The sequence below is a fragment of the Patella vulgata genome, chromosome 5 (genome assembly GCF_932274485.2).
Source record: "Patella vulgata chromosome 5, xgPatVulg1.2, whole genome shotgun sequence".
Taxonomy (NCBI): Eukaryota; Metazoa; Mollusca; class Gastropoda; family Patellidae; genus Patella; species Patella vulgata.
Window position 1 is genome coordinate 79,002,456 of NC_065883.2, and position 25,066 is coordinate 79,027,521.

Below are 25,066 nucleotides of genomic sequence, written 5' to 3' on the forward strand. Positions count from 1 at the left end.
CTTCTTCTTCTTCTAAAAATGTTTAACGTCCGTGTCCACAGAGAGTGATATCGCAGACGAGTTCCCTTATTTTACTATGCTCAGTGCACGCGCAAGTTTCTTCCCTGTCGGAGAAAACCGACGAGGTTGAGAAGCCACCCCAATCTCCAAGTTACATACCGGCATAGCTCGAAGCGCGATATTCAGGCCACTAGGCAACCCCAACTACAATTTATATATTGTCCGTGAGAAATAATCGTTGGTGTAACTGATGAGAGCATACACAGTCTTTTACGTTCATTTTGTCACCTATATTCGTGAACCCATTACATTTGTTGTAAACACACCACGCAGTAAGTTTTTTATCAATTGTAAATGAAAAGATATTAGAGCACGTGCATTGTCGCAAAATAAAAAATAAAATAAAAATAAGAGACAATGTTACAAAACAAAATTGGTTGGGTAGAAACGTTTGGACACGGCTTAAAGCTGACTAACATTCTCTTGTAGGTTGTTATGGAAACCAGGGTGTACTCAGTCGAAAAGCTTGTATAAAAGTCCGGGGTACTGATATTTTTCATTTCACTAATATAAATAATGCATATAAATTTCAGAAAGATAGGATGATAACTTTTGGGGTTAGAGCTTTCACAAGGTTAAATAAAGTGAAACAAGGGCCATAACTCTAGAAGTAATAAACGGAAATTGCTGAAATTCTTCGTTTCCCTAATTTAAATATTGCATATAAATTTCACAAAGATCGGATGTTAACTTTTGGCATTAGAGCATTCACAAGGTTCAACAAAGTGAAACAAGGGCCATAACTCTAGACGTTATAAACGGGAATTATTGAAATCAAATAGGCTTCTTCGTCTCACTAATGTAAACAACATATATCAATTTTAAAACAATTGGATGATAACGTTTGGCGTTGAAGCGTTCACAAGAATGTGTGGACGACGGACGGACGTACGTACGGACGGGGGCGACGGCAATATACGTCCACATTTCTATGTGGGCGTATAAAAATGGCTATACTGTGCCGATGGTGCGTGAAAATCTTCTATTGTTTTGCACTCGTTATACTATACGTATTTCTTATCTCTGGAATTGTCAAGCACCACCAAAGTTGTGGCCTTGACACCGGAAAGGTTACACCCAGAGCAGGGGATTTTTTTTATCTAACACGCGGTCTTCGTGAGAACTTTCTTTACACATATGTAGACACCAACACTATAACATCCTGTTGACGTCCTGTTGACCTTGATACAGACAACATTATTATAGTTGTATATATATAATAAATCATTATCTATTAGGTTTCGGCCATAGTAGAGGAGAATTGGTCGACAAGAACAATATTATTATAGATGGTACAATGTTGATGAATAAAATGTTGACTATAGATAGAGTATTAATCTGTCTGCTTATATTCAGTTATGTATATTTTGTATTGGGTAAGTTTTATATATTTAATAAATCATTATCTATTAGGTAAAGTCAAAGTTTCAAATGTTATTTAAAACGAAAACAAAAACAAAGGCGCTACACGTTCTAATACAGCTAACAGTATAATTATATCTAACAATATAGAAGCTTATTGTAAACAAAAATACAAAATTTATCAGTTATTTGCATCTATAAATTACAAATAACTCTTGAAGGATTACTGAAAAATGAAAATTTTATTTGTGGGTGAGATGTGTCAACTAGTTTAGTTATCAATATGTGCGTGATTACTAACCCAGGAACCTTTCAGTGAGATAATATGGAAGACAAAACAGCTCTTTATTCAGTGCCCTTAATTCTTAGATAATAATTCATAGTCCTTGATTCCTTTTTCTTCATTTGTTGTCGTATTTCGACATTTGTATACTAAAATTAACATTTGTATCTCAAAGTCAACATTTGTTTTACAAATCAGACATTTGTCATATCAGATTTGTAAAAAAACATTTTAATTGTATTTCAATATAAAGATAAAATTTATTTTAGAAAATCAAAAATTAGCCCACATTTACATTTCATCAGAGAAATACAAAGAAAAACAAATCTCGAACAACAAATTTCTAAATACAAATCTCCAAATACAAATCTTACAAAACATTTCTCCAAAAACATGTCTTCAATAACATTTCTCCAAAAACATTTTTCGAAATCCATCGAACCGGAATATTATGAGCGGAAATCAAACTTGCATATAAAAAATATAAGTCACCATATAATAAAGCAGAATCGAGCAAGAAAATATGAAATAAGAAAAATCGCTCAATGACCGCAACTCTAGTGAAACCACGTGCGTAGTATGGCAAATCGGGCCGGGCCTTCGAGAAAGAAAATAAATTGAAAGTAGTCTATTTTCAGAAATTAGCGACATATTTCGTGTAATCATGAAAGTTCCAGGGAATAAGTAATATATTGAAAGAGGGATAAAGAAATAAATTCTTACCGCTCATGCAATACACGATAACCCGTATTTTATTTTTTAAATCCTCCTCCCCGACTAACTTAATAGTATTTAGTGTCACCCAACTGCCCCCCCCCCACTAACTTAATAGTATTTAGCGTTACCGAACTGTAATACTTTTTTTTACAGTGTATGTAAATTTAAATGTACCAGAATATAATTTACATTTCTGAAAAGGTAAATGAAACTACGTGTCAGTGGTATTCTGTGTGATATCTGGAATGTCGTAGTATGACTTGTATTTTGTCATTTAAGACCCCACCCTCCCTCCCAATCAATTAATAGAGTTTAATAGCGTACAACCTTTCAAGTTATTTTCTGGCACATCTATATTTACTTACCCTGAAAGATCAAAGTTCCACTAGTAGTATCTGTGGCCTTCTGGCCATATTTTTACCAAGGAGAGTTGACGCCTTTGTTCTATTCAATAGATTGAATAGGGTATTGTTATCCGAACAATGGGGATATGAATATAGATGAATAGGTATTGTTATAATGAACTCTTGTTTATCCTTTGACCTCATTTGACTTCTGTTACGAGGTTAGCTGGAGGTCACGCATTGATTATTGGGGGGGGGGGGGGGTGAGTGGGGTGGGGTTGCCCCTTTATAGACAGCCGCGTCGGGGTTCGTGCTGAGGTCAGGTCGTGCGTGGTCTAGCGTTAAGGGCTAATGTTAAGATCGACCATTGATTGGATTGCGATTGTTTATCCGGGGTTGGTTACCCCCTCCCCCTTCCACTCAGTTACCAGCCCCCCACACACATACACACACCTGAGATAATTTTACTTGCGAGGAACGACCCCCCTGGATGTGATAGGCTTCGGAAAGGAGGGTTTGTACGCCAATAAATACACGGGCCTCAGTTTTTCGTCGTAGCCGGACGAGGGCGAGGCCAGACAATCGCGACGAAGTTATTCGGCCAATGCAGGGATTAAACGTGCGACCTGCAGGCTAGCGAACCGGCGACTTAACCACATAGAGGCTCCTTGATAGCAGACGATATGGCACGCGTGACTGACCCCCTTGTGAATAGTTGTAACGGCAAAGTGAACATACACTTCTCAATGGATGCAATCAACCATGAATTTACACAGATAATAGTATTATCTGTATATTATAAATGTTTTCTGGCAATATCAACCAAAATTTAACGTTAAATTTAACATATACATATATCTCAATTTTTATGTATAAAAAGACGGAATCAGATTAAAAGCAAAGACCATTTACTCAACACAAGTTAAATCTAAATATACTAAACCATTATCAATAAATAAATGGTGAAATAGAGAGATGAAACCGAAAACTGCCGCATATTCAATTTGAGCAATAAAATAAGCGGTAACCCTAGATTACCGAGAATTCATTGCACATACAAGACGATGTTGTCTTTAATCACTGATTATTTATCATAAATATCGAAGCCCAATAAATTTTCGAATTTTACATTCCCAAGTCTTTTTCCGTGGGTTTTTATCTTAGAGTCTTTATCAACTTGATAAAGGTACGCGCCAAACGCTCACTAACGCTGGGAGATTTAGACAATCACAGCGTGCTACCTTTCACGTTACTCGCGCAGCCAACACTAATCGTCGCAGTTGCCAATTAGAGAAACCTTACATTTTTGATTTTTGTCTTAATAACGAGTAATTGCTCCACCAATCCTCAGACATTCAGCAATTCGTCGTGGCATGCTCCTAATGAACCGTCCAATCACGATTTGGGGAATCTGACCCACTCATCTTGCAGTGCCACGGCCAATTCTTGCCGTGTTGTTGGTTGACGTTGACGCCGACGAACACGTCTCCCGATCAAATTAAACGTAGTACACTAAAGTAAAGATACCATAAACAGGAAATCTTATGCAAGAATCGACAGGAAAGCAAACATGGATAGGATAAGCCAGTAGGCGAGAGTTTTCATCAACCCATCCTTGAAGTGTCAAATTTGACAATGAACCCCCCCCCCCCCCGTGGTTCTGTTGGGGTGATAAGTTCTTCATCTGTGAACATACTCTTAGAGCATGTCCATGACTATTTATCATATCACAACTGCATAGATATTTTCATTGCAATATCCCCTACTTTTTTGAAGAGTATAACGACTTTTCATTCAAAATCAAAATAAAAGAATCTTCACTGGGTAGTTTTTGTTCTTTGAATATTGAAATCTCTTGAACGCATCTTTACATACTGCAATTACATTACCTCCCCCCTCCCCCCCCAAAAAAAAATCAAAAAGTTGAAAAATCAACTTTAATCCACACAAAACAAGGACTATTACCTTCTCAAGAAAATTAAACCGCACTCTTAACACTCTTTGCTGTGCTGGAGCTGGGTTAACTGATAGCAAAGAACTTAAGAATTAGTAATTGTAATGGGGCTGTTCATACTAATTATTCCGTTATAAAAGGACTGATTTGTGTCAGAAGTTTAAAATATCTAGAATCAATATACTGGGCTTTAATGTCGCCTATTATTCGACTACGTGGACGTACTCCGAAATGAGTGTACTACAAAAACCAAGGTCCTGTACCTTGAAAACGTAAATCTTGATGTCCTTAGAACAATCACTGGATTAGTGAGAGCTACATCTTATAACCTATCGTAAATTGCATCAGGGTTCACTTCGATTAAAATGAGACGGTGGCCCCATAAACTAACCCTGTTTTACGAAATGGCGAATTTAGAAATTCTCGTTTGCAATTGTCGAAATCATTTATTTATTTGGACTTGTTTCAAAGAAAGAATTCATACTTTTTTTTTTATTTTGGGGAATATTTTATACTTCTTGCCAAAATATTTTTAGACAAAACAAATTTTCAAATTGTGGAACCTTTGAAAACTAGTAGATGTCATTTAAATTTGCCCCCCCCCCCCCGGTCCCGCCCCTCACATGCGCACACACCCACAAACACCCAACACCCCATCACAGACTTTAACATCAACACGAATAATATCTTTTTATGTTGTTGTATTATAAAATGTATATATTCCCCCCTACGGTCGTTTTTTTAAATTATGCATACCAATCTTACTCCCCTTTATCTCAAAAATGATGATTAGAACGCTCCAGTACACATGTAATGGTGAAAAGACAGACAACCAGCACGAATAATACCTTTTCATGTTGTTTATTACAAAATGTATATATTTCTTCCACGGTCGTTTATTTTTAAAAATATGCATACCAACCTTACTCTTTTCTCTCCTCAAAAATTGGTGATTAGAACGCTCCGTTACTCATGTCATTGGTTTTTTTGTCTTTATGTATTTTCATTATCTATTTGAACTCCCTTTTCAGCCCGAAACACGTAACTTATTATATTCTTGAAATATCACAAGTAAATGATATAGCCGCGTGTGCAACTATTATATCGTTTAGTTTCGAGTAATATTCATTTTGAGCTTTTTAAAGCATCCCCGTGAAAAAATATTATCTAAAATACTTAATCATTCAATATTCCATTATTTTGAAAATAAAAACCACACAAAAAAATGTTTAGGAAGCAAATTTCTGAGCGTTAATATCCCCGTGAATAATATTATCTAAAATACTAAATCATTCGAGTTACCGTATATTCCCAAAACCTGTAAGAAATAAATTAATTGTTAATTATCATCCTAGTTTATACATGCAATGTGTTCATTTTATTGTATTTCATACTTGGTCATTTTTGAGAGTAAATAGCAGTTTTATCAATAATTTTCTCAAATTGCATCAATCACACACCAAACGTCAATTGTGATTAGCTTATCAAACGGGGGAAATTTGTTGCAATAAGAAATACCTATATTCGGACATTGATTTACTATAACATTAATACATCAGCAGTAACTATAAAAAACGTTAAAGGAGCTAAATCGCTAATATTTATGGGACCTAGAAATTGACAGAAATGGGTCGCAACGAATATAATAAGGTAATGTGAATGTATATAAACTGATTTACATTCAATCGTTTCTGTTTTTACCGTAATTTCTAATCAGTTATGTTCGGCGAAATGCGCCAAAGTCTCAATTGAATGACGATCTTTAGCGTCTGGTTATTCCAGTCTAAACCGATGGTATTTATTGCGCATGCTCTCCATATAAGAATATAGCATTGACATGACTTGTGGAATATGTCTAGCCTCGGTCTTCGAGCCCCTTGTGCCAAATGGCACTGAAACGCATTATGGTTCACGATTCGTGTACCAATGGTAAAATGTTTCTTTTGTCTTGAATATTGGATATCAGAAGCTCATCTATTCCTTGTAAGATCACAAGACCAATGCTGATTTGAATTGACAAATAATTCGTGTTTTCAATGTCGAAGATTTTGATGATATTGAGTTAGAGACTTAGCTACTTTAACAATAATTTTTGTAGATATGGAAAAAAAGATATTGATCACATAGAAATACCAACATTTTTTTTAAAGATATGGAAAAAAGATGTTGATCACATAGAAATACCAAATTTATATTCCATAAATGGTAGATGTAGACATTAAACATACATTATGCAAGGGCTATATTTCCCTATTGCAGGACTACCTTTAGGCCTGAAATGTTTTCTAAATTATTAATTAGACATTAATTAACTGATCCAAGGCCATAATTAACTGATCCAAGGCCATAATCAACTCTCGATTGCTTCGGATTTCTCAGATATTAAATAGATTAGAACGGTTCAGCCATATTTTAATGGCTGCAATTATTGCAACGTCTTGTCAAACCTTCAAAGGCTAATATCTTCTCTCGCAATAGAGTAATTGGAATGAAAATTTCAAATTATTCACTTTACATTATCTATTGTCGAACTATTATAGCAAGAATGGCTAGCTCTTTATCGAAATCTTACATACTGTATCTTTAAGTTAAAGATAAAAGTTACAAGTTTGTTTTTTATATGAAATTTTACAATTTTATAATAATCTACCGGAAATATACATAACAGGGATAAAGCATAGCGTTTCCACGATATAATAACCATGAATGTAAGTGAATAAACAAAAAACAACGCTTCAAAATTCATACGTTCATGGAAAAATCTTACCAATCTGTGCATAGATACGATAAGCATTCATTAAAAATCACAGAGAATATAAAATACGTGACTGGACAAAAATATTACTATATGATATATATGTCCAGACTGAAAAATCTCTGTTCAGACTGATATAATAAAATATCTGCAGTTTATAGGGAACTCTGTAAGATGCACATAAGTATATACCACTGTTTTATTTCGAACAAGTATAAAAACATTTCATTGGAGAGATTAAACATTATTGACATAGATTTATAATGATGTTTAGTTATTTTCGAAAGATATTTACTCGTGAAGTATGGTTTGTTAAATAATCTCTTCAGTGTTTAATCAATTGTAACGGTGATTTTCCGAGTTGTTTGACTTGAACCGTGAATTTTAAATATGTTTTGTACTAGACAATGTAACGGCATATATATACATTTCGATAATTGCACTTTTATTAAAGTTCAAATGTTCGAGGTGCATATTCCATATGTCGTGAATGCGGCGAGGAAAATGATACATGCCTATTTTTTAAGTTTCATAATAAACCATCTAGAAACCTCAATTTAAAGCCGGAAATCAACTGTATCGCGTTATGGGGAATGGAAGTAATTGTATAAGGTATTAGACAGGGAAAGATTTGTCAATGAATGTCGGTGAAGGGGAAATTTCCAAATAATGTTTAACCCGTTTCATATAAGTTGTGAATAAAAGGGGTAGCTTATTCCAAACCATATAGCTCATATTGTCTTGAACATCCCTATGTGCGTAAATAATCATCTAATAATAAATATAGCCTCATGCAACAGAATGACCATATGTTCAGATAGGGAAAAATGCCTCTTCAGACTAAAATATCTGCAGTTTTGCAGAACGACGAAGTCCAGTTAAGTTTATCCACGTAAAAGTAACTCCATCTCGACAAATAACGACACCCCAGTTTGAAAGGTATATTATTTGTGTGCTGGTGATATCAAATGGAAGTACTAAAATGGCTGAAGTATGTCGAATGTACAACCGTCTGTTATCAACACAAGGACGACAGGGTATTCCCTTATAGTAGTAAACCAAGCATCCATTTTTTTAAAATGCAGTTAAGCCCCCCCCCCCCCCTTATTATATAATCTGTTACTCTAATGAACTTTAAAAAAAAACCCAAAAAAAACGAAGAATTAATTTATAAGATTAAAATTGAATTTATAAGATTAAAATTGAATTTATAAGATTAAAATTGAATTTATAAGATTAAAATTGAATTTATAAAATTGTAAATGAATGTCATTATAAAATTGAAAATGAATTTATAAAATTAAAAACGAATTTATAAAAATTAAAAATGAATTTATAAAATTAAAAAATGAATTTATAAAATTAAAAATGAAATTATAAAATTAAAAATGAATTTATAAAATTAAAAATGAATTTATAAAATTATAAAATGAATTTATAAAATTTATAAAATGAATTTATAAAATTTATAAAATTAAAAATGAATTTATAAAATTAAAAATGAATTTATAAAATTAAAAATGAATTTATAAACTTAAAAATGAATTTATAAAATTAAAAATGAATTTATAAAATCAAAAATGAATTTATAAAGTTAAAAATGAATTTATAAAGTTAAAAATGAATTTATAAAATTAAAAAGTTATTCTACAAATTTAATTTATTTCTTTTTTTTTAAATTGAAGATTATTTTCCAAAATTAAAAATTATTTTCCAAAATTAAAAATTATTTTCCAAAATTAAAAATTATTTTCCAAAATTTCGATTTCCATACTCCCCTGGCAATACAATCTTTTGTTCTTCAAGTGCTGACAGAATATGTTTTTCACTGTCAGAGCATCTAAAATATGGAATAATCTTCTAGATACACACTTAGTCTTCGTTGTGTCATTAGTAACAATAAACAAATTGGGGGGGGGGGGACAAGAAAACTAACAAAATTCATACTTTCAAATGAAATCTTTATTATACACATTACGGTATCAGAAATTTAAAATCGAAAAGATTATGTCGTATATATATATAAAAACAACATATTAACCATGCCAGTATGACAAAATGTGTTTTGTTTTCAATACGTTTTAGGTATGCCACTCTAGAATTTCGTTGGATTTCGTAATGGGGTTTTATTATCTTTCGATGACTTGTTGTCGCAGAATCTCCATTTTAAGTTTATGTTCATTCACGATAGCATTGATCTTAGCATTTAACAATGCCAGTCTTAAATCATGCGCAGATGTCCTATTATTTACACTGAATGGTTCGGAAATGATGTCGAGTGGATGCTGACTGATTACATTCGGATCTACATAACCACCGTGGCGACCGCCACAGTATTCAGTATTATCTGAAAAAAGAAAATATCCAAATAGTTTAGTCTAACAAAGACATATCAATATTTTAATTATGTGAATAATTTGTGTTGTTGCAATGTATCTAAATCTTTCAAGCACAAAACAACGTATCCACCGATGCATCTAATGTGTCGTTTTAACATAGTATAGTGTTTTAAGTGGCTTTTAATTACTTACCAAACGAAGCCCCATTTTTTACGCTTTCACCCGGCCTTTTCTTTGACGTTCTCGTTAGCTTCATTTCGTTTCTTTTAAGATGACGCCAGTAATTCTTTAATTGAGTCGAACTTCTAACTGGGAAATTTGGCTGTGCACAGAAACGTTTTTCAATTTCTTTCCAAGTCTGTTCTTTGAGAGAAACCGATTATTATGTCTGTTGTACTGAGAAAACTTATCACAACTCTACTTTATAAATAATCACAATAATACAATAATAGAAGCATTGCAAAAGAAATTGGCCAGAGTATAGTACAAACGGTAGTTGTGTACAAAAAACACAAGATCTGCTACGTCACACAACGTCTTTCAATGCGACTTTTCCGACAACGATACCATTTCGTCCACGCAGTCAGTTATTTTGGCGTCAGTTATTTTGGCTAGGACAAATTTTGTGGTAATTGTATCTTCAGATGTTTGGCCCCAATATACACCATATACACACCCATCAGGTATTTCGCTAGGACAAATTTTGTGGTAATTGTACCTTCAGATGTTTGGCCCCGGTATACACCATACACACATCCACACACCCCACACACCACACCAAGCATCTTTACTAGACGGTCATGTCTGAGTACATTGAGTATAATAATCGTCTAGCCACGTTTGACAACCAATGGACCCATGTTCATCCATCAGCTTACAAGTTAAGCGAATCCGGATTTGTTTATTTCGGGGATAATGGTCGTGTGCAGTGTTTCAGTTGTAAATTGATATTGAAGGATTGGAAGCCATTCGACGATCCATTCCACGAACATGCTAAATATAAACCAAACTGCCCCTATATGAGAATGATTAAAGGGTCTTTGGGTGGTGGTTACCGATGGGAATACAAAGGAATACTAGATGGAAAAGTCATCCAGTTGGCACATTCCCGTGTGTTGTACAAGTGTAAAGCCGAATGTATTGACGCTGCTAAGAAAGCCGACTTTAGCTATATTGATAGTATGGGTAGATCCTATATTTATTCCTGACAGAGTGGAATTGCAAAGAAGATAAAGTCAAACAGTGGGATATAGACAACACGTCAGCCAAAACACCTGATTTCGAAGCTTATTTGTTTAAACAGTGAATTACCACAAAATTTGTCCTAGCGAAATAACTGACGGCGTGGACGAAATGGTATCGTTGTCGGAAAAGTCGCATTGAAAGACGTTGTGTGACGTAGCAGATCTTGTGTATATTGTACACAACTACCGTTTGTACTATACTCTGGCCAATTTCTTTTGCAATGCTTCTATTATTGTGATTATTTATAAAGTAGAGTTGTGATAAGTTTTCTCAGTACAACAGACATAATTTGTACGTGATGGATACCCCAAAAAGTCGCTCACCTTCAATGACAGATTTCGAGAAACAATTCCTATTGACAGTGGTAAAAGAATTCCTAAATATAATTGATAATAAGCGAAGGGATATAGAATCGGTTTCTCTCAAAGAACAGACTTGGAAAGAAATTGAAAAACGTTTCTGTGCACAGCCAAATTTCCCTGTTAGAAGTTCGACTCAATTAAAGAATTACTGGCGTCATCTTAAAAGAAACGAAATGAAGCTAACGAGAACGTCAAAGAAAAGGCCGGGTGAAAGCGTAAAAAATGGGGCTTCGTTTGGTAAGTAATTAAAAGCCACTTAAAACACTATACTATGTTAAAACGACACATTAGATGCATCGGTGGATACGTTGTTTTGTGCTTGAAAGATTTAGATACATTGCAACAACATAAATTATTCACATAATTAAAATATTGATATGTCTTTGTTAGACTAAACTATTTGGATATTTTCTTTTTTCAGATAATACTGAATACTGTGGCGGTCGCCACGGTGGTTATGTAGATCCGAATGTAATCAGTCAGCATCCACTCGACATCATTTCCGAACCATTCAGTGTAAATAATAGGACATCTGCGCATGATTTAAGACTGGCATTGTTAAATGCTAAGATCAATGCTATCGTGAATGAACATAAACTTAAAATGGAGATTCTGCGACAACAAGTCATCGAAAGATAATAAAACCCCATTACGAAATCCAACGAAATTCTAGAGTGGCATACCTAAAACGTATTGAAAACAAAACACATTTTGTCATACTGGCATGGTTAATATGTTGTTTTTATATATATATACGACATAATCTTTTCGATTTTAAATTTCTGATACCGTAATGTGTATAATAAAGATTTCATTTGAAAGTATGAATTTTGTTAGTTTTCTTGTCCCCCCCCCCCAATTTGTTTATTGTTACTAATGACACAACGAAGACTAAGTGTGTATCTAGGAGATTATTCCATATTTTAGATGCTCTGACAGTGAAAAACATATTCTGTCAGCACTTGAAGAACAAAAGATTGTATTGCCAGGGGAGTATGGAAATCGAAATTTTGGAAAATAATTTTTAATTTTGGAAAATAATTTTTAATTTTGGAAAAAAAATTTAATTTTGGAAAATAATTTTTAATTTTGGAAAATAATTTTTAATTTTGGAAAATAATCTTCAATTTTAAAAAAAAAGAAATAAATTAAATTTGTAGAATAACTTTTTAATTTTATAAATTCATTTTTAACTTTATAAATTCATTTTTGATTTTATAAATTCATTTTTAATTTTATAAATTCATTTTTAATTTTATAAATTCATTTTTAAGTTTATAAATTCATTTTTAATTTTATAAATTCATTTTTAATTTTATAAATTCATTTTTAATTTTATAAATTTTATAAATTCATTTTATAAATTTTATAAATTCATTTTATAATTTTATAAATTCATTTTTAATTTTATAAATTCATTTTTAATTTTATAATTACATTTTTAATTTTATAAATTCATTTTTTAATTTTATAAATTCATTTTTAATTTTTATAAATTCGTTTTTAATTTTATAAATTCATTTTCAATTTTATAATGACATTCATTTACAATTTTATAAATTCAATTTTAATCTTATAAATTCATTTTTAATCTTATAAATTCAATTTTAATCTTATAAATTCAATTTTAATCAATGTTAATCTTATAAATTCAATTTTAATCTTATAAATTCAATTTTAATCTTATAAATTCAATTTTAATCTTATAAATTCATTTTTAATTTGATAAATTAATTCTTCGTTTTTTTTGGTTTTTTTTTTTAAAGTTCATTAGAGTAACAGATTATATAATAAGGGGGGGGGGGCTTAACTGCATTTAAAAAAAATGGATTCTTGGTTTACTACTATAAGGGAATACCCTGTCGTCCTTGTGTTGATAACAGACGGTTGTACATTCGACATACTTCAGCCATTTTAGTACTTCCATTTGGTAACACCAGCACACAAATAATATACCTTTCAAACTGGGGTGTCGTTATTTGTCGAGATGGAGTTACTTTTACGTGGATAAACTTAACTGGACTTCGTCGTTCTGCAAAACTGCAGATATTTTAGTCTGAAGAGGCATTTTTCCCTATCTGAACATATGGTCATTCTGTTGCATGAGGCTATATTTATTATTAGATGATTATTTACGCACATAGGGATGATCAAGACAATATGAGCTATATGGTTTGGAATAAGCTACCCCTTTTATTCACAACTTATATGAAACGGGTTAAACATTATTTGGAAATTTCCCCTTCACCGACATTCATTGACAAATCTTTCCCTGTCTAATACCTTATACAATTACTTCCATTCCCCATAACGCGATACAGTTGATTTCCGGCTTTAAATTGAGGTTTCCAGATGGTTTATTATGAAACTTAAAAAATAGGCATGTATCATTTTCCTCGCCGCATTCACGACATATGGAATATGCACCTCGAACATTTGAACTTTAATAAAAGTGCAATTATCGAAATGTATATATATGCCGTTACATTGTCTAGTACAAAACATATTTAAAATTCACGGTTCAAGTCAAACAACTCGGAAAATCACCGTTACAATTGATTAAACACTGAAGAGATTATTTAACAAACCATACTTCACGAGTAAATATCTTTCGAAAATAACTAAACATCATTATAAATCTATGTCAATAATGTTTAATCTCTCCAATGAAATGTTTTTATACTTGTTTGAAATAAAACAGTGGTATATACTTATGTGCATCTTACAGAGTTCCCTATAAACTGCAGATATTTTATTATATCAGTCTGAACAGAGATTTTTCAGTCTGGACATATATATCATATAGTAATATTTTTGTCCAGTCACATATTTTATATTCTCTGTGATTTTTAATGAATGCTTATCGTATCTATGCACAGATTGGTAAGATTTTTCCATGAACGTATGAATTTTGAAGCGTTGTTTTTTGTTTATTCACTTACATTCATGGTTATTATATCGTGGAAACGTTATGCTTTATCCCTGTTATGTATATTTCCGGTAGATTATTATAAAATTGTAAAATTTCATATAAAAAACAAACTTGTAACTTTTATCTTTAACTTAAAGATACAGTATGTAAGATTTCGATAAAGAGCTAGCCATTCTTGCTATAATAGTTCGACAATAGATAATGTAAAGTGAATAATTTGAAATTTTCATTCCAATTACTCTATTGCGAGAGAAGATATTAGCCTTTGAAGGTTTGACAAGACGTTGCAATAATTGCAGCCATTAAAATATGGCTGAACCGTTCTAATCTATTTAATATCTGAGAAATCCGAAGCAATCGAGAGTTGATTATGGCCTTGGATCAGTTAATTATGGCCTTGGATCAGTTAATTAATGTCTAATTAATAATTTAGAAAACATTTCAGGCCTAAAGGTTGTCCTGCAATAGGGAAATATAGCCCTTGCATAATGTATGTTTAATGTCTACATCTACCATTTATGGAATATAAATTTGGTATTTCTATGTGATCAACATCTTTTTTCCATATCTTTAAAAAAAAATGTTGGTATTTCTATGTGATCAATATCTTTTTTTCCATATCTACAAAAATTATTGTTAAAGTAGCTAAGTCTCTAACTCAATATCATCAAAATCTTCGACATTGAAAACACGAATTATTTGTCAATTCAAATCAGCATTGGTCTTGTGATCTTACAAGGAATAGATGAGCTTCTGATATCCAATATTCAAGACAAAAGAAACATTTTACCATTGGTACACGAATCGTGTACCATAATGCGTTTCAGTGCCATTTGGCACAAGGGGCTCGAAGACCGAGGCTAGACATATTCCACAAGTCATGTCAATGCTATATTCTTATATGGAGAGCATGCGCAATAAATACCATCGGTTTAGACTGGAATAACCAGACGCTAAAGATCGTCATTCAATTGAGACTTTGGCGCATTTCGCCGAACATAACTGATTAGAAATTACGGTAAAAACAGAAACGATTGAATGTAAATCAGTTTATATACATTCACATTACCTTATTATATTCGTTGCGACCCATTTCTGTCAATTTCTAGGTCCCATAAATATTAGCGATTTAGCTCCTTTAACGTTTTTTATAGTTACTGCTGATGTATTAATGTTATAGTAAATCAATGTCCGAATATAGGTATTTCTTATTGCAACAAATTTCCCCCGTTTGATAAGCTAATCACAATTGACGTTTGGTGTGTGATTGATGCAATTTGAGAAAATTATTGATAAAACTGCTATTTACTCTCAAAAATGACCAAGTATGAAATACAATAAAATGAACACATTGCATGTATAAACTAGGATGATAATTAACAATTAATTTATTTATTACAGGTTTTGGGAATATACGGTAACTCGAATGATTTAGTATTTTAGATAATATTATTCACAGGGATATTAACGCTCAGAAATTTGCTTCCTAAACATTTTTTTGTGTGGTTTTTATTTTCAAAATAATGGAATATTGAATGATTAAGTATTTTAGATAATATTTTTTCACGGGGATGCTTTAAAAAGCTCAAAATGAATATTACTCGAAACTAAACGATATAATAGTTGCACACGCGGCTATATCATTTACTTGTGATATTTCAAGAATATAATAAGTTACGTGTTTCGGGCTGAAAAGGGAGTTCAAATAGATAATGAAAATACATAAAGACAAAAAAAACAATGACATGAGTAACGGAGCGTTCTAATCACCAATTTTTGAGGAGAAAAAGAGTATGGTTGGTATGCATATTTTTAAAAATAAACGACCGTGGAAGAAATATATACATTTTGTAATAAACAACATGAAAAGGTATTATTCGTGCTGGTTGTCTGTCTTTTCACCATTACATGTGTACTGGAGCGTTCTAATCATCATTTTTGAGATAAAGGGGGGTAAGATTGGTATGCATAATTTAAAAAAACGACCGTAGGGGGGAATATATACATTTTATAATACAACAACATAAAAAGATATTATTCGTGTTGATGTTAAAGTCTGTGATGGGGTGTTGGGTGTTTGTGGGTGTGTGCGCATGTGAGGGGTGGGACCGGGGGGGGGGGGCAAATTTAAATGACATCTACTAGTTTTCAAAGGTTCCACAATTTGAAAATTTGTTTTGTCTAAAAATATTTTGGCAAGAAGTATAAAATATTCCCCAAAATAAAAAAAAAAGTATGAATTCTTTCTTTGAAACAATAAAAGTTCAAATAAATAAATGATTTCGACAATTGCAAACGAGAATTTCTAAATTCGCCATTTCGTAAAACAGGGTTAGTTTATGGGGCCACCGTCTCATTTTAATCGAAGTGAACCCTGATGCAATTTACGATAGGTTATAAGATGTAGCTCTCACTAATCCAGTGATTGTTCTAAGGACATCAAGATTTACGTTTTCAAGGTACAGGACCTTGGTTTTTGTAGTACACTCATTTCGGAGTACGTCCACGTAGTCGAATAATAGGCGACATTAAAGCCCAGTATATTGATTCTAGATATTTTAAACTTCTGACACAAATCAGTCCTTTTATAACGGAATAATTAGTATGAACAGCCCCATTACAATTACTAATTCTTAAGTTCTTTGCTATCAGTTAACCCAGCTCCAGCACAGCAAAGAGTGTTAAGAGTGCGGTTTAATTTTCTTGAGAAGGTAATAGTCCTTGTTTTGTGTGGATTAAAGTTGATTTTTCAACTTTTTGATTTTTTTTTTTTTTTGGGGGGGGGGGGGGAGGTAATGTAATTGCAGTATGTAAAGATGCGTTCAAGAGATTTCAATATTCAAAGAACAAAAACTACCCAGTGAAGATTCTTTTATTTTGATTTTGAATGAAAAGCCGTTATACTCTTCAAAAAAGTAGGGGATATTGCAATGAAAATACCTATGCAGTTGTGATATGATAAATAGTCATGGACATGCTCTAAGAGTATGTTCACAGATGAAGAACTTATCACCCCAACAGAACCACGGGGAGGAGGGGGTTTATTGTCAAATTTGACACTTCAAGGATGGGTTGATGAAAACTCTCGCCTGCTGGCTTATCCTATCCATGTTTGCTTTCCTATCGATTCTTGCATAAGATTTCCTGTTTATGGTATCTTTACTTTAGTGTACTACGTTTAATTTGATCGGGAGACGTGTTCGTCGGCGTCAACGTCAACCAACAACACGGCAAGAATTGGCCGTGGCACTGCAAGATGAGTGGGTCAGATTTCCCCAAATCGTGATTGGACGGTTCATTAGGAGCATGCCACGACGAATTGCTGAATGTCTGAGGATTGGTGGAGCAATTACTCGTTATTAAGACAAAAATCAAAAATGTAAGGTTTCTCTAATTGGCAACTGCGACGATTAGTGTTGGCTGCGCGAGTAACGTGAAAGGTAGCATGCTGTGATTGTCTAAATCTCCCAGCGTTAGTGAGCGTTTGGCGCGTACCTTTATCAAGTTGATAAAGATTCTAAGATAAAAACCCACGGAAAAAGACTTGGGAATGTAAAATTCGAGAATTTATTGGGCTTCGATATTTATGATAAATAATCAGTGATTAAAGACAACATCGTCTTGTATGTGCAATGAATTCTCGGTAATCTAGGGTTACCGCTTATTTTATTGCTCAAATTGAATATGCGGCAGTTTTCCGTTTCATCTCTCTATTTCACCATTTATTTATTGATAATGGTTTAGTATATTTAGATTTAACTTGTGTTGAGTAAATGGTCTTTGCTTTTAATCTGATTCCGTCTTTTTATACATAAAAATTGAGATATATGTATATGTTAAATTTAACGTTAAATTTTGGTTGATATTGCCAGAAAACATTTATAATATACAGATAATACTATTATCTGTGTAAATTCATGGTTGATTGCATCCATTGAGAAGTGTATGTTCACTTTGCCGTTACAACCATTCACAAGGGGGTCAGTCACGCGTGCCATATCGTCTGCTATCAAGGAGCCTCTATGTGGTTAAGTCGCCGGTTCGCTAGCCTGCAGGTCGCACGTTTAATCCCTGCATTGGCCGAATAACTTCGTCGCGATTGTCTGGCCTCGCCCTCGTCCGGCTACGACGAAAAACTGAGGCCCGTGTATATATTGGCGTACAAACCCTCCTTTCCGAAGCCTATCACATCCAGGGGGGTCGTTCCTCGCAAGTAAAATTATCTCAGGTGTGTGTGTGTGTGGGGGGGGGGGGCTGGTAACTGAGTGGAAGGGGGAGGGGGTAACCAACCCCGGATAAACAATCGCAATCCAATCAATGGTCGATCTTAACATTAGCCCTTAACGCTAGACCACGCACGACCTGACCTCAGCACGAACCCCGACGCGGCTGTCTATAAAGGGGCAACCCCCCCCCCACTCACCCCCCCCCCCCCCCAATAATCAATGCGTGACCTCCAGCTAACCTCGTAACAGAAGTCAAATGAGGTCAAAGGATAAACAAGAGTTCATTATAACAATACCTATTCATCTATATTCATATCCCCATTGTTCGGATAACAATACCCTATTCAATCTATTGAATAGAACAAAGGCGTCAACTCTCCTTGGTAAAAATATGGCCAGAAGGTCACAGATACTACTTCCACTGTTCTAAACTTTATTAGGGGGGGGGGGGGGTAAAATTAAAAAAAACCCATCTTATAAAGAAATTTCAGATTATATGTTCAGAAGCAGCTGGAAAATATGTTTATTGTTTGCTACAAAATGTAAATTATTTCTTCTTGCACATTTGTATTTACATACCTTGAAAAAATAACAAATTTGAAATAGTACTAACATGTATTAAATGAGGAGGGGAGGGGGTATTTGACGTCAAAATACGGGCCATAACACAAAAATACAAGCTATCGGGATGCATACCATTAAAAAAGTCTGAATACATTTTTTCAAAATTGTAAAATATTGTGTAAAATATTCATATTTACATACCTTATTAAAACAGATATAATTTGGATCGTCTGAACTCTATTTAGTGAGGGGAGGGGGTATTTAAAGGTCAAAATACGCGTCTTAATACGAAATTCCAGTTATCGTATAATGCTTCACCGGAAAGTATTTGTCTATCGCTCTTTGAATATACGAGTATTAGCTATTTTACTGGCACATTTATGATTACATGATTTAGAAGAAACCATGCCCTCTTTCGATTGTCCAAAGAAATATGTCGCTATCCGACACAACCTAATTTCTGAAAACAGACTACTTTCAATTTATTTTATTAAATCCTAGATCAGATTTACCAATATATATATATTCGAAATATATATATATTGCATGAATGAAGGGTGTAAAATGATATTTTCTCAATTGTGTAACAGTCATAATGTTCCGGTTTTTGGAGAAATATACAAAATGCAATCGGGATTGACATGCCACCGAGAATTGGTAGTCCTTGAGTGTAGTGCCGGATGGAGGGCCTGACAAGGACAGCTGTCTAGTCGTTCGGATGGGACGAAAACCCGAGGTATCGTATATACACTGGAATGCACGTAAAATATCCCTTGGCAGTTTGAATTCGATGTAAGAGTAGACCATAGTGCCGCTGTCCGGGCAACATTTCTCTCATAGCACACTGTGTGGCGCACGGCCGTCTTCATTAGCCCAGTCGGAGCAGAACAGTAGGAAATGAAATGAAATAAAATGGGGTTTAACTTCCTACTTGTCTGCACCAACGGGTATAATGAAGACGGGGGTCTATCTGGTCAATTTACAATAGCAGCTATTACATGCATCATATGTTAATTCTTATCAGTAGTATAGTGGTATGTATTTTAGTTTGTATACCTGAACTCGCTTTCATCAACGGGAGGATCAAGCTGGCTAAGTGGGTAAGAAGCCGGCTCGCTAGCCTGCAGGGCGGGTGTTCGATCCCTGCATTGGCCGAGAAAGTTTCATCCAGATTTTACGGCGTGGTTCCCACTTGTCAGTGATGCAGGACGGAGGGCCTGACAAGGACAGCTGTCTAGTTGTTCGGATGGCACAAAAAAAAACAAGTTCCCGTGACACATTGGCATGCACGTAAAAGATCCCTTGACAGTTGGAATTCGATATAAGAGTAGTGCCGCTGTCCGGGCAAAATTTCCCTCATAGCACCCCGTATGGCGCATGCCCGTCTTCATTAACCCAGGTCGGTACTTTGATGTTGAATGGCATCTAATTTGAACCTTCTCATGATTTAAAGATACTTTCCCAGAAAAGTATTTATCGGGTGGCAATTTTGGTATAATCGAAAGTAGAAATATCCAATCTTACTAGAAAAATACTGGATTCCCTGAAAAACACTCATGAAGCGTATACAGGACAAAAATGTAAGGGTTCCCCTAATCGACAACCCGACGATTAGGGATGTCTGCTCGAGTGACGTCAAAGCTTGCACGAGAAGATCCCGGCGTTAGTGAGCGCTTGTTGTATGTATTGATAAAATTGATGACGAAATTAAGCGTACAACAGTATCTGAGATAAAAACCGCGGAAAAAGACGTGGGCAGTGGATAATCCGTGAATTTAATTAGGCGTCGATATTTGTGATAAATAATCAGCGACCAAAGACAGCATCGTCGTGTATATGAAATGAATTCTCCTCGGGCTTCACGAACATGTTGCTAGGTACTGTGACACGTGACACAAACATGACCCCTTTTAATCGATTTTTTATAGCAGGGTTTCCTTCACAAATTCAATGTTTTGAAAATGATTTGAAGCAAAATTTGGATAGATTAATTAGTTTGAATATGTTTGTAGTCCAAATATATCATCAAATCACCTGGTTTGTTCGCGGGAAAGTAACTTTATATGGAACTATCTCCACTTTGATTTGGAGTTAGTCCACGAATGATACATAAATTATTCTAGTTTTTGGTATATTTATATTATAATTCCGCCTTCAACCTGGATATGGAAATGTCATTTTGCATTTACAGATCCTCACAAGGAACACTTCATTCCTGCAATTCCTACATTGTCTTATTCCAGTTCAATCAAATAACGCACTTCGAGGAATGTAAAGGTACACACACCCATACACAACTGTATGCATTTATTGTATAGGAACAAATAACAGCTTGAAATGTAAAGTTGTAAGATTTGTTATTCACTACAGTATGGGGTTGTCCCTTTAATTCTATATTCACTTTTATAATGGCATGATTGGACTTTAATTGATATTTATTGTATTAAGACAGATAAGAACAATATAATTAGTGTGCTATTTCTTTTTTAAACACGATCTATTCTATAAATATTTATAAAGTACAATATATAATTACGGGATTTGACAACAAGCCGGAGTTACTATCAATTCATCTCCTGTTAGAAATTATTTACAGAAAATATAAATACATTGTTTAAAATTATAATCTTATATACTGGTATATAATTACTCTCAATTAATTAATCAAAATATTATATTAGATACAGTAAAACTGAGTTAATATCCTAATCAAAATATTATATTAGATACAGTAAAACTGAGTTAATATCCAGAACAGATTTATTTGTGTAGATTGTTCTTCGTAGTCTATTTACGTTTCTATAATATAATATTGTTTATCCGATTTACGGAATTTTTCCAAGAACAACATGTTTTTACTTTTTACTCTCCAATGTATTACAAATTGTATCACAGCTTTCGTAATATCTGTTTCTTAGAAGTAAATATGAGCGATACCATAAATAGTGGTTCTTTACGTAGAAATCTGATAAAGATATGAATAACATCTGTAAAGAAACTAACACGTCATCGTTTGCACGTGATCTTATCAGCTATAAAAACAAGAGTCGCTGACATTAATATTAGTTTACAAGCAGAATAACTTTTGTTTAAAACAGACTCTCGACGTCTAACATTTGAAAATACAAGTTCCAATATAACGCATCAGCCAGTATGGATATGAAATTAACCGTTCTCGTTGTCTTGGCAACCTTGTGTGGTGTAGGTAAGTTGGTATTTTAAATTTATCTAATTAACTTTAAATGGAATGGATTTGGATTTCTGTTCAATCAAAAAGATATTAAAGACACTATATAGCCTTTCGTTGATTTTTGGTGATGTAATAATAATTTTTGATTTTACTATGTTGTTAAACTCGGCGTGTACAAATCAGATGGTTTTGAGAGAAATCTGCCTATCCATAAAAATGAAATGAAATGTCATCGTGCTTTTCTGTACCAACGGGCTAATGGAGAAGGATACGTACGAAGTATTGTGTGGGGGTGGGGGTGCCCAGACAGCGATGCTAGGGCAAAATCTTACGTCAAATTCCAACTGTCACCGGATCTTTTACGTGCTCATAAACGAACCATTGGTAGGTGGAATATAGGTACAACCACCGTTGTTAGGGCGTGACGTTAAACCAGTTCCTATTACTTGCAATGATTTCATGGATTAACAAAACAAGAGATCAGATTGAAAGTGAAAGTTCTTATATATAATAGCGTAGGCCTATTGAAAATGTTCGCCAGGGCAGTAGAATTGTGTCTAGATGACTGAAATTAACTGGATGTTTTATAGTGTCTCGTCAACACGCGAGTTTTGCCCATTTGGAGCCTTACAACCTATATTTTCATTAAAGATGAGCGGGGCCACAACAGATCGTTTTCCAACTACACCGTCTCTCACCAGTAATACAATTTTAATAAATTTGATTACCTTTTTTTTTTAAAAAAATCGGTTCATTTCGCAAGGACGAATAAAATAAACCGGGGGAAACGCCAATATTATAAGTTGTAAATGTTCCAAAAAAAAAGGACATTCCCGTAAATCATCCAAACATTAAAAGAAACTAAAAGCAGATTGGAGGAGGGGGGGGGTAGGAATTAAACCGCCACTGCCCTGGTTAATCGACATCCCTATTTCGTCCAAATTCGGCATGAGGCATGTGAATTGTAACCTGCGATACCGTGCGACAGCTTCAAAAAACATATTTCCCGCGACAATTGCCTTATTATTAAATTTCTCGCCACTCCGGACCCACCATTGTAGTAGGTCACAATCATTATTCTTCTTATGAGGCCCCTTCTAATCCTCTACCCTCAAAATCAAAGTGTGTTTTAAACATAGTTGAACAAATCCGAGAATGATGAAAGATGGTTAAGACTGCGTGGCGTGTGAGAAAGGTTTGTGACAGTACTGCGAGCGTGCTTCTTTTGTGTTAGCTTGACGTATTTTAAGATTTCTTATGTTGGGGGGTGCGTAGCTCTAATACGTCGAAGCACACAGCGCTCTCACAATAATTGTTATTCAAGAAGCTTTAATCTATAAGAAACATAAGTACTAATTATTTGACGTCGATCTGGGTTTATTAACGAATGAACATAAATAACACAAATAAAGATATATGAAATCATAATTAAAACATCATTTACAAATTATCTAGTAATGAATAGTTGAATATATAAAGTAAGCATATATTATGTGATCAAGTGCAATTGTAAGCTATTTCACATTATCATATTATGCATAAAAGAAACATACATTTAATCAATAGCAAATATAAAGTATTATCATATTATGTGAATAAGTATAGTAAACTATTACACATTATAATATTTGGAATAACATAAACATATATACTAAATGAATTATTAGGCGACACAATTATAAACTAACTCACCTATAAGAAACATAAGTACTAATTATTTGACGTCGATCTGGGTTTATTAACGAATGAACATAATTGTTCGTATTTCGTCTCTTATATTTATACCCAGTCGCTATCGCCAACTTAATATCTTAATAATAATTACACTAGAATTATTTGAACATATACATGATAAGGGTTAACCATATAATACAAAATGTGATATAAATTAACATATTGACAACTAGATTTAGGTTGACAAATTTTAAAATTACCACAGCCATAACAGGATACATTTGTTTTCCATCTTTGAGATCCATTTTGCCTTGGTTGCTGAAACTGTTGTCTTTGAATACGTTGTCCACCATTTCGTTTCTCTTGCCAAGATCCACCATTATGTTGTCTACCATTTTGCTGCCAAGATCGGTCATTCTGCTGTCTATCGTTATATTGCCACGATCCACCATTCTGTTGACTTGGTACACCGGTCGGTTGATAGTATCCGTCATATTGTTGATACCAATCAGCACGGCGATTGTCAGAAAACATATCTCCTGAATAAGGTTGGAATTGTTGCGAATTTGATCTATTCGGATGGTTGATACCTTGTTGATCGGTATGCTGTTTTAAAGCTGCAACCAGCATTTCTTGCATATCTTGCGTATCAACCATGCGAACACTTGGAGTTAAACACATCTGTTGTTCTGTTGTTTTAGCAATTTGTCGAACTTCATCTAATGTCTTAGGGTCTTTATTACGTACCCAAGGTTGTAAGGACGCATTTAGGCCTTTTAATACATACGAAACTAATATGTTTTCTTGTATTTGATGTCCACTAATGTTACACTGCACTCGGTCGATGTATTCATCCACTGTTTCTGATGGTAACTGTTTCACATCCAAAAGCGAAGTGTCAAATATTTTGGACACAGAAAAACGATCAGATAATGATTTTAAATACGGTTCGATCGATTCAACCGTGAAATCTATGTCTATAGTGTCAAAATATTTCTTTGCGGTACCTTCTAACAAACTGCCTAAAGTAAATAATTGGTGACATATCGGTAAATTACT

At 33.8% G+C, this 25,066-nt stretch overlaps 1 protein-coding gene and 2 long non-coding RNA genes across 6 annotated transcripts in view; 2 read left to right on the forward strand and 1 right to left on the reverse strand.

The window, feature by feature from the left end:
- The window catches only part of LOC130012931 (uncharacterized), a 99,665-nt gene that overhangs the window by 28,750 nt on the left and 45,849 nt on the right, over positions 1–25,066 (forward strand). Inside the window, exon 1 of one of the 4 annotated variants that reach the window (XM_056101110.1) lies at positions 22,282–22,348. The exons of 2 other annotated variants lie outside the window; for them this stretch is intronic. In XM_056101110.1, the coding sequence (XP_055957085.1) occupies positions 22,297–22,348 (52 nt within the window). In that variant the 5' untranslated portion in view covers positions 22,282–22,296. Of the gene's footprint in view, positions 1–22,281; positions 22,349–25,066 lie in introns of those variants that run through there. One more of the 4 variants, XM_056101112.1, reaches the window with a different exon arrangement.
- On the forward strand, positions 946–12,245 carry LOC130012933 (uncharacterized). Its single transcript, XR_008788146.1, has 2 exons — positions 946–1,436; positions 11,843–12,245. It is a non-coding gene; the product is annotated as an uncharacterized LOC130012933 (long non-coding RNA).
- On the reverse strand, positions 9,420–10,117 carry LOC130012934 (uncharacterized). Its single transcript, XR_008788147.1, has 2 exons — positions 10,007–10,117; positions 9,420–9,822 (listed from the first exon to the last, which is right to left on the reverse strand). It is a non-coding gene; the product is annotated as an uncharacterized LOC130012934 (long non-coding RNA).